Source organism: Centruroides vittatus, unplaced genomic scaffold (assembly GCF_030686945.1).
Source record: "Centruroides vittatus isolate TY-2023 unplaced genomic scaffold, ASM3068694v2 contig_927, whole genome shotgun sequence".
Lineage (NCBI taxonomy): Eukaryota > Metazoa > Arthropoda > Arachnida > Scorpiones > Buthidae > Centruroides > Centruroides vittatus.
In genome coordinates, this window is record NW_027122613.1 from 954182 (window position 1) to 966400 (window position 12219).

The 12219-nt window shown below is 29.1% G+C and overlaps 1 protein-coding gene across 2 annotated transcripts in view; it reads left to right on the forward strand.

The window, feature by feature from the left end:
- Window positions 1-12219, forward strand: part of Cog8 (conserved oligomeric Golgi complex subunit 8) — a 116167-nt gene that overhangs the window by 81636 nt on the left and 22312 nt on the right. Inside the window, exon 12 of one of the 2 annotated variants that reach the window (XM_067281889.1) lies at window positions 9249-9502. In XM_067281889.1, the coding sequence (XP_067137990.1) occupies window positions 9249-9453 (205 nt within the window). In that variant the 3' untranslated portion in view covers window positions 9454-9502. The remainder of the gene's footprint in view (window positions 1-9248; window positions 9503-12219) is intronic. The other variant, XM_067281888.1, reaches the window with a different exon arrangement.

The following is a 12219-nucleotide window of genomic DNA, read 5'->3' on the forward strand; positions in this document are numbered from 1 at the left end:
TCTTGTTATACTAATATTCAAAACTGAAGAATCCAAACAGGAATTAGACAACTATCACCCAATCACCATCATTTTGATTATAACTAAAACAATAGAAAAGGTTTTTTTACAAAAGATTTGCTAACTTTATAAACAAACATAATGTCATAAACAGTAACCAGTATGGCTTTAAACAAGGTTTCTCTACAGTTGATTCATTAACACATTTTTCTCATTACATAGTAGCTTATAGATAGTAGGATTCCTTTTGTATAGAATTCTTCTGCTCATGGCTTTACTGATCTCCTTGTAAGTATTATGAAGGAACCTAGCATATTCCATCACAGTATAATCAATTCTTGAAGAGTGGTTCTTGTTGATGTTCATCTCCAAGCAGAACTTATCAATAAGGGTGTGGATGACATTAAGTTTAAAGCCAAAATTCAAACACTGTTATAATTGGAACATACTAAAAAAAAATATAAAGATTTGAAAACCTACAAACAATTTAAAGTAGCTATTGAAGCTTGTATTATATTTAGTTTAGTTTTGTATGTTAACTGTTCTTTCTATATATTTGTTATGATGTATTTGTATTTTGTTTTGGACACTTGAAAAAAGCCTAATGGCCACAATGGTCGTAAATAAAGTAAAGTTAATCAACTTTATTTTGTTTAATTCCTGTTATTAAAAACATTTCAACATTTGAATATTTAAATTAATTTTAAACATGTTTTATTTAACTCTCCCATTTCATTTATGCCTACTCCATGTTAATGATTAATGTTAATGTAAAGGATCGCTTTTAACAGAGTAGGGGTAAAAGCGACATGACCTTGTTAATTGGTCCCACCTGGCGTTGTGTTTGTAAACAGTCGGGGAGACAAAGGGAGTAGTGTCTTTGTTTATGGGACTTGTGTGTGGGCGGCAATGTGTTTACCACATGTTAGCCTACTAGAAAAGATGTAAACAAGAGGCGGACATTTCAGTAAGCTGTTTCATCAAGAGAAGGGCAGACGTTTTTGGAAGCTGCCAATGAGAAGAAGAATCTGGATTGGTCGGAAGTCGTTGTCCAGAAGCTCGTTAAATAGGAAGACGGGCGAGAGAAAAAGAGAGAAGGGCAAGAGACTGATAACACGGTAGTCTCAGGCACTTGGGTAGCCTGCTGAACATAGAGAGAGTGTTATCCTCTGATAACGATCTCAGGGACGGGTAAGTGCAGATGAGCCGTATAGTTGAGCCAACTCCACAAACCGACTGAAATTTCCCCAGAGTATAATAGTTTCCCGAAGGTTAAGCTGACACGTGAGATACCACCTGTTGTTATCTAGTAAATATTATGTTTTCAAGCTTGTATATTCTACCTATTGTAAATAAACTGTAAATAGTGTACAATTTGAGTGTGGAGGTGTACTTTCATCGAACCGGAATTGACTATTGGATCGTGACACATACGGAACCCAAACTCAACGAAACGGAGTTTGGGAGATATCATCACGAGATGGTCACTGGGATCTTCACTGTTAACATTGGTGTTACACTTGCTAATTAATCAATATTGAATTAAGACACCTATTATAATGACATTTCTGTACTGACATTTTTCTCAAAAAAAAATATTTAACCTATTATAGGAGTCAGAAATATGTACAGATGATATGTTTTTTGAGGTCTTTTATTTCAGTTTCAGAGATGATGATCTGAAGCTGAGAAGAAAGATTTTGAAAAACAGTCACTTGCGCATACTTTTAATTCCTATAATTGATCAAGTATGTGCTTTTTCAATCTTATATTTTTTTATTCTGTTAAAAATAGAGTTGTTAATAAAATCTGTCTGTTATAAGCATTTTTCAATGTCACAAGGAAGATTTATTCCTATTTTTACATAAACAATGACTTCAAAAGATTTTCCTGCCCAAGGATACATACTTTATATGGACACTGTATCTGCTGTTACTTTTTCTATAACAGTAAATTAATATACTCCATCACTAAAATCTAATAAGTTATGATTCCTGGATTGGAACATGAAATCGCATATGTTTATAGAATATAGCAAATAACAAAAAAAAATAGAACTGAATAGATAATCAATAGAGTAAAAATACATAGAAAAATAATTCCATCAGTTGAAACTACAAGTGTAAATTTTATTAATGCTTAGAATTACATAAATGGAAATGAAGAAAGACTTATGATAGAATGTTGAAAAATGCAGTGTATAGGATAACCCAGACCAAAAAGCACCGAAACCCAGTGAAATTAAAATAAATTTAAAATGTCATATAATGTTTAGCCAAATTTATATAAAATTTATATTATATTAAACCTAAGTGAAGTAATTATATTAAACAAGTTCTTAATGAAATATAAGAAAACAGAATCATGATGTTTCATTGTTAAGAATAGGTTAGAGATCCTAGATGGTTTTTTAATAGAATGGTATTATTCACATAGTGTTTTATTGAAAGTTACAAAATGTGAGATGTGCAATTGAATCATATCATAAATTATCTAAACTGAAGATTCTAAAAGATTAAATTGATAAAATTTTATAAATCTGTGAGATATAAGTATACTTTGTAAAGAATAAACAAAAGTAATAATAATTTGACTGCTCCCTTAGGTATAATGATTGCCATGCATAAGATACTTGTCCTTCCTCTTTGAAATTGGTGCAATAGCCACTCTTTACGGATTGGAGAAATTGAAATTTGATTCAATTGATTTGAAGTAATAATAATTTTGGAATTTTATATCATAACAATTTTTAAATAAAAAGATAGAATATATTAGAATAAAAGGGAAAAAGAGCTTAAAATGACTTCAAAAATCAAATAATTTTTTAAGTTCAAATATATTGCCATTTTTAAAAATAAATTTACTGTTAATGTAAAGCTTGCTAATATAAAAAAAGAAAATAATCTTTAATAATTGAGGAAATCAATGGAAGCATATAATTGAATGCTAAATGTAATGTATCAACAAAATATTATCCTTAATAGTAAGAATAATATTATACATAAATTCTATATCTAAATAGTAGAGCAATAAGTGTATTGAAATGAGCAAATTTCTATTTCCTAAATCATATATTTAATTTTAAATATTCCTGTTCTTTTAATGTCAGAAGATAATAAGTAATCTTCTGACATTAAAAGAACAGGAATATTAAAAATCAAATTGAAAATGATCATATTGGAAACCTTGTTGAGTTCTCTTCTGCAAGTTGTTGACAAACCTGCAGAAGAGAACACATCATGGTGGTCACAACTTATAATATTTTATTGAGGATATTATTAATATGTTAAAATATATGATATTACATAACTCTCAGATTGCAAGAATAAATAGCCTGGATGTTCTATTTTTTAAATTTTTATAAAATATGTCATTGAACCAGTGAACATTCTAATTTAGAACATTAGAAGTTTGAATTCAAATGCAGATTTGAAGCAGACTTATGAATTAAGCCAAAAACATTCATCAGAGAAATAAAACAGTGATGACAAAGTGTTTAAGATGTTGTTCTTTTTGTTTAACTCAGTTTTGAGTTAGGTGAAATTGATTTTGATAAGTGTAAAGGATTATGAAAGATATTACAGTGAAAACTCTATACAGTATTATGAAATTCAAGGGTTTTATTAAGAGTTTGTCATAAAGTATTTTTGTTAAAAAATTTTAATTAATTTATGTTCTAAAGTTATGCAAAAATTGATTGGATGATTCACATTTGTCATTGATATCATTTAGGAATCGTTGAGTGTTGTGCTTATTATTCCATAGAATGAATATATCGTCTATGTATCTAGTGTATAGAATAATATCATTTTGGAATCCGGGAAGAATAGTATTTTCGAGTTGTTGTAACACCAAATCGCATAGTATAGCCGACATCGTTGGTCCAGTTGTAAAGTTAAACCATAAGGGTTATCATTGATATCATTGGTCCAGTTGTAAAGTTAAACCATAAGGGTTATCATGGTTATTATGGTTTAACTTTACAACTGGACCAAGATATCAATGATAACCCTTATGGTTTAACTTTACAACTGGACCAGGAGAACTATAATAATGTTCATTCACATTTGTCTTTAAGCTTTACTGTAATTTTAAAATATTGAATGTTTATTAACTAAATAATTGGCTACAAAATATTAAATATATAATTTGCAAAAAAGCATACAAATATACATACCTACTGAGGTGTTAAGTATGACATAATTGAAGTTTGCATTTCTGCATACCATCCTTCATTATAATTGCTTGTATAATATTAAAGGAATTCTTAGATAAACAACCTATTCCAGAAATTATTTTTTATTCATCTAACATTTTTAGCTATCTTTGTAGCCATCGTCATGGTTGAACGTTTTTTAAATAGTATTCTTTAAAGTTTAAAAAATTATGTTCTAAACAAGAATAATTTAAATACATAAAAAATAGATAAATTAAGAATACAAGTACATGTATACAACACTGCCGTAAATATACAGAATAAAATAAAATAAAAAAAAAAATAAATTTAAAAATAAAATAAAATAAAAATAATGTAAATAAACACATAGATGAGATAATTGCAGCTTGGAAGTACCTTCTCAATGCTGGGAACAGTGATACAAAAGACTAAAACAATTATCTCATCTACGCATTTATTTACATTATTTTATTTTTTTCAGTATATTTACGGCAGTGTTGTACACATGTACTTGTATTCTTAATTTACCTATTTTTTATGTATTTAAATTATTCTTGTTTAGAACATAATTTTTTAAACTTTGAAGAATACTATTTAAAAAGCATTCAATCCCGACGATGGCTACAAAGATACTTGAAAACGTTAGATGAATAAAAAAATAATTGCTGGAATAGGTTGTTTATCTAAGTATTTACAGTAATCCAGTTCATGATCAATATATGGGATTAAAGGAATTATTTATATTTTCTTTGCACAATCCTTTGTTTAGTAAATTTTGATACTTCACATTCATACAATGGCAGCCTAATTATGTCATTTTCTGAAAAATGTTCACTTGCTTATAAAGCATGATCTTTACATTAACATAGTTATTAATGTAGATTTTTTTCTTATAAAGTTTTATTTATTTTCTTTTACCTAGAAAATGAGTTTCATTGTAAAGTATTTTGTTATACGAGGTGGGCACAAAGTCCCGCCACTCCTATAGAAAATTAATCAGTTGTACTTGTTTGTTTCAGATAAAAGGAACATAAATAATGGCTAAAACAAGTAACTATACAATTGAAGTATGTGTAATCACTGGTTGTTGAGTTTATAAAAAAGGTAAGAACAGAAAACAATAGGTCAAAGAATGAGCTTAATCATTGTCATTTGGGATATATCCAGTTCCATGGAATGTTTTCATGTTGATTTCATGGCCAATCTCAGCACTGAATCCTGAACTTTGCTGTGTTTTTCACATCTGATGGAGAGTCTGCTACTGCTTCAAATATTCTTTGCATTATGTGATCTAAAAAGTCATATGTTCCCATTAGAAAAGTATTCTTTTTTGGAGTAGACTATTATCCGAATCTCTGCTGAAAGTCTACACACATCTTTAATTGTTTTCCCTGTTCTTTCACTTTTGTTAAACCTAACAACTAGTAATTATGCATTCTTCAATGGTGTAGTTACTTGAATCATCCATTTTTCATGTGTTTTTATCTGAAACAAACAACAAATGGAATGTACTGTACAACTAATTTTCAATAAATTCATGATTATCTTTTCATTATATAATGATTTTTGTTATAAAAAGCTTTACTCTATATTGATGATTAAGTATAAAAAGAATAAAAGACTGTTTTTATGAAGTTTTTTTTTAAAATTTTATTAATTAAAAAATTAGAATTACAAAAACCAGAAGAATATTTCAGACATCTAAATGAAAGAAGTTGAGAAAACAAGTATAATTAGATATTCTTTTTGAATAAGTCACCAAATTAAAATTTAGCAATATGATCTGAAGTTATTACTACTGTATCTCTCATACAACATGGTTTTGCTCTTACACAGTTTTGGAAATCCTCCATATAAAATTTCACAATTTTTAAGTGTACCATTCTTGACAGCACCTATAATGACAGCATGAACTATACACAGTTCACAAAAATTATTGCAAAATTGCAAAGGATCCTTTGCTCGTGCATATAGGACGACCTAGGTATTTGAAGCAGTGAAAAGTGAATAAAAATCTCATCTTATACGCAAGTAAATATGGTATTTGAGTACTTTTTTCAGCATGGAACGAAGTATCATATTTTACATTAATTGCTATGGGAAAAATTATTTTGTTTAACGAGTGTTTTGCATTACAAGTAAGGTTATGGAACGAATTATTCTCATTAAGCATGATTCCACTGTATTTTGTTTCATATTATAATTAATATATTAGATATCCTTATCTATCAGTTTTAATTAATATAAAACAAATCTTTACACTATAGAGTTTCAAAAATAAAGTAAATAAACCAAAATTGTAATGATAAAATTTGATTTTATTTGCAAAATAGTGAAAATTAATGTTTCTTTTCTGTGTAGAAAAGGAATTATTGCACAGTCAAGCTAGGGTTTAATGTACATGCTAAGGTAAAAAATAATAATGTACATTATTATTTTTTCCCTAGCATGTAAACTTCCAGAAGCAGTAGAAAAATGGCACTAGAGGAAGATGAAGCATTTGTTCTAGGCCAGGAAAATTCCTTTACATTGGTCCATGGCATTAGAGAGGAATTTGGCTCTGCTGACACTATTTGATGACACCTGCACAATTCTGATATAAATTCCTACTAGTCTGTCAGAAAGCAGACCTTAATTCAGGAGAGGGCATTTTATACACTTTTTGAGATGTAAGTAACATAAAAAATATTTTATGTATTAATAAATTTCTGGAAAGATCATACTGATGTATTCTTTCATTAGACCTTTTAGGACAAAATATTGACATTTAACCTCTCTTCTTGTAATTAGTGTTTTCTTTGTTGCTTCAAAATTCAGGTGCATAAAATGCACCATGCATCTGTTTTTTTAAGTAGATATTTTAAAAAAATTTTAATTTTGAAAATTGAGCATAAAATTGAAGTTGTTGAAGCATTGGTTATTTCAAATACATTTAGTGGCATTTCAATTGTTTTTGAGTTTGTATCTTAGTGTTACAGAGTGAAATATAAGAAGTAATCATAACTTCTTCATTTTAGGATCTGAAAATACATTATAAAAATTGTCAGGACCCAAATGGGGGTCAACTGGGCGGTCCGAATGTGGGGTATCAATTGAGAAATTAAAGATCTCTTTTTCAGATGTGAATAGGAGGAATTGAATGTCTCGATTGAACAATGGAAGTTTTTTTTTTTTTTTTTGTTAAACTATTTAAACAATAGAAAAGACTAAAGTCGGGGAAAACATGGCTGAAGAGGAGTTGTATTTAGTCGCGACGTTGACCTCTCCTGCACCCTCCATCGGGTTTTGAATTGTCATCAGGTGACGATGAGAGACCAATGGAGAGGCGACTTTAGATGAAAAACTTTTAAAACCGCGAGTTTCAAGGACATTCAGAGTTCTTGGTTCTTAGTTTAGAGTGCTCCGCTCCTGGATTTTTGCTGCTGTTCAACAACGAAAGCTTGGACGACGTTTCGGAATTTGTCTTTGACGTCCACTCCCAGTAAGTTTTGCCCAGGTACTCCCCGATGATGAAAATCATCCCTTCAAATTGTGCTGTGCACCCTGGGGCTGATGCTCTCCACATCACCTTTGCCAGAAGAAGAGAAAAGATCATCTGAACAATTGAACTTTTTGCTCAGACTGGTGCCCCTCTGGATAAGTCTTATGCCGAATTTTAAAAGTAGTTGTAAGTGCAATTTTTATATTTAATAAATGGTTTACAATGGAAAACCTGCCTCAGTGAGTCTATCCACTCCCACACGCCAGTGTTGACTGCTCGATTGTCATGACATCTTTCCACCCAATCGGCTAACCTCACAAGAGAAGAGTTTTTCAAAATTCACAAAGAGGATGATGATGAACCAATTCACATTGAAGAAGAATACATTTTTTCTTCAATATGAATTGGTTCATACCATTATTGGTTCTAACCTCATTCTATCAGTTGCTCATAATACTTTAACATTCATGTTGAAAAAAAACGTATTTTCTTCACATAAATGTTGAAAAGTTAATACTCTGAAACTTATTAACACACATTACCCAAACAGCAATTCAACATAGATATCGACCCAAAGTTATCAGAAGATTAATACAAGAGTGCTTGCAGCAGAAAGAAAAGAATGTAAGAGAGGACACTGAGTATAAGGCAGTGAGATACAAAAAAATAATGAAACTCCTATACCAGAAAATTGCAAGAGCCAATAAATTGACTGTAACAAACAGAATCCCACGATGTACTTACTACTTAGAAATAACAAGAACACCCAGTCTAGTTATAAACTTCCAGGAGTCTACTCCATATCGATTTCAGACATTAGAAATGGGAAGCATCTAAAATATATCAGGGCAACAACAAGGCCACTACTACAATGTCTGTAGGAATATTACATATCAATTGCAAAGGCGCGACACACAACGGTGTTAATTGCTTACACAGACAGTTCAGATGTACAGGTCCACATAGATCAGACAGAACTATTACATAACTCAAGAAAACCTTCCATTCTCAAACATTTAGAAAAATTGGAAAGTTCAAGGCCAACAGAAATAAAATGGCCATCAACTATAGAGACAACATTACCCTATCTATAGCTTGGAGAGCCATATATGAAATCTGATAATATTATGGAACTCTGGGTGTGTCAGCAGTATGACATCCAATCATATGGCATTTTATAGAATTTAAACTCAACATTTGATTGCATGTGTTATATTTAAATTTTTTTTAAAACCTGAATTGTTTTAAAATTGCTGAAAACATTCATATTTTTATTTAGAAAGTAAAAATTAAGGTTATAAACTGGATTTTTGGTTTTTTGAGTGTTTTTAATTTGAAGATATACAATTAAAGGTGGTAGTAATTATTTCTTTTATTTATTAACAAATATATGATTGAGTTAAAACATATTTATCATATATTTAATTTTAAATTCAGATTGTTTCTGATTTCTTTAAGTTTATAATTGAAAGTTTATGCAAATATAACTTAGGATTTGAGATTTGTCACATTGATAAAACAGCATTTTTATATAACTTATTAGCTAGATATAATCAGTGTATTCGTTAAAAAGTGTATCTTTATTTTCAGGGCAGAACAGACAGCATTCACCAAAGCAGAAGAAGAAACTTTCTCACAGTTTTGTGTTCAGTTTGCAAATGAATTGTTACCATATTTAAATAAATGTTTATTGATACTATTTCCTCCTTCTGAATTGGCCAAAATTTTGGGAATAACTATGACTGATTTTAATAAATTGGTAACTAAAACATTAATTTATCTTAATGGAAAATAATATTTCATATATGATAAAATTTAAATTTTTAACTTAGAAAAAATACCAGGTAAGAATTTTTAGATTAAATTTAAATTATGTATTTAATTTTACTAAACAAAAGTAAGAATTTTAGATTTAATATCTTTTACTTGAAATCATTCCTACAAAGAATTTTAACAGGATAATGTAAAGTAGAAATTAAAAAGTAAGAGATTTTTCTCATAAAGTTTTAATAATAATTTTATAAATTAATTTACTTGAAATCTCTCATGTATAGAAATCAAATATAATTAGTAAAAAATAATAATAGTAATAATCAGAAATATGATAATGTAATCAAAAGTTTTATAGAATATATCAAATTTAATACCTAGCTAAACTCATATTTCAGATTTTAAAACTACAAATAGTAAACTTATATTATTTATAATTAATTTAAGCAGATAAAATTTTGATTTTTAAATTTTGTACATAAAATATTAAAAAATGAATATTTATATATTTTTAGTAACAAATTGTTGAATATTATATAAAATTATTTACTAATAATTACAAACTTTAAGCAAATAAATAGTTATAAATTCAAAGAATGATTTGGATTCTTAAATATACACTTAATATTCTTATATGTAAATTGACTTGTATGTTTTATATTTGTGTAGTTAGCTTACAAGTTACAGTATGATTATATTTACATCTAGAGATCATATTTTTAAATACAGTGGGTGATCGGTTAACGAACATAATCCATTCCAAGACTTTGTTCGTTATCCGAATTGTTCATTAACCGATTATTGATTTACCATAGGTTTTTATAGGAATTTGATTAATTCATTCTGAAGACTTCCAAAAATAAAAAATATATACTTTCTTATTACATTTATTTACATGTAATAATAAAAATACATATATACGCAGTCTTGCATTTTTATTAGTTATGTTTTTTCTGTTTGTGGGAGTTAAAGAATCTGTCTAATGTCAATTGCTTTTCTCTCTTCAGGATTTTTCAGAAGTAATTAATAACATTGTAATTGTAGAGATCCCCAAGCCTATTAACCTCAACCTGGTTTGGATGCCATTTTAAGATCGTTAATCTGACATCCTCCCACTTCTTCAAAAGATCTTTTAATAGCAGATACCGGCATTAATCATCTTTTTCAGAAGAAAACATATCTTGCCGAGTTTCTTGGTGTTCTTCATTCAAGAGTTCTTTATGTTCTTCTGTTGTCAGATTAGTTTCAGGTTCCATTATGGTCTCTTCAATGTTCTTTATTTCTCATATGTGACATTGTCACATTGATAAAACAGCATTTTTTGTTACTCCTTTAGCTGCTTAAGTCTTCTTGATTATACTGTATCTTTCTTAGATAAGATTGAACTGCAGCCTACTGTAGACCTGTTCAAGCCATACTGCCCAGCAACATCAGACATCTTCTGCCCACTCTCTACCTTTGCTATTATACTCTCACCTTTCGAAAATAAAAACCGACGCAAAACTTAACAAATGCCAGCTTGACAGTCTCGTGAATACTATAAAAAATTGTTTCTGTCAGAAAAATAAAAGGCTGGAATTACAAGGGAGAGTTTCAAAGTTTAGATGAATACTATCCGATCAGTATATACCGGGTTGAGCATCAATGTTGACGTCTCCTGCACTTCAAAAAATTTGAAATTGTTGCCCGAAGACAAAGGAAGACCAATTGGTCAATTGGTATTCATTATTTAAATCACTTCTTCTTGTGTTTGTTCTGTGAGGTGTTTGTTATCTGATCATGTATTCATTGTCCAAACGTAAAAATCTTTCGCGAAAGTGTTCATTAACTGAACTGTTCGTTAACCAGTCACCCACAGTATATTATTTTTAAATGATTTAGATAGATTCTGTTGAAAAATAATAATTAATTATAAATGTTTTGTGTTATATTTTTTTATGAAATTACAATAGACTCTTTCTTGCTTTTGTAATCCTAACTTTTATGACTGTATGCTGTAAACATTTTATTATGACTTATAAAATGCTATATTTAAATTGTTTTTGAACCCTAAAAAAACAAATGTACTGGAACTAGAACAACTCCAAAGAAAAACATGAACAACATTGACAGAATATAACAAATTTATGCTTTGATATGTTTAAATAAAACCATAAAACACCAACAATGAGCATAAATGAGAAATTTTAATGAAAACACTTACTCACTTGCAGAAAATGGTTTATCATGCACAAAACTATACAACACATTACATTGGGTTGCAGCTTTTCAGTGTGAGAGGCAAATTTTGCAAATGGCATCCCATTGTACATGAAATTAATATTGGGAATAAAATCTTGCAATATTGTGTCTACAATTTACAGCTTCTTGCATCTTTGCAGCCTCATGTTTTTGTATGTGTGATAAATATTCAACTGATATTCATGTGATAAAACTTTTAACACATTCACTGCCAGTGACAACACTATAATTGGAGGAGTTTACACTGCAACATTGCATGTTTCAACCCTGCTCATGAGCATCATAAAAGTTTGCTGTGTATCTTGCTTTAAAAATTGATTACCGTATATCTTGGCGGATAAGACAACCTTCAGATAAGACAATGTATAAATTTTCGTTGAAGTTTTATAGTTTTAACATATATCTGTCCTATAAGACGACCCCCAAACTATCAACAGCCTATGAGTTTAGTTTAGATCAGCAATCATTATCTGAATAATAATACTGTATAGCATATATGGAATTATGTCCTATTTGTAATTTTTCGAATGAACAAATTTTATTTTCTTGC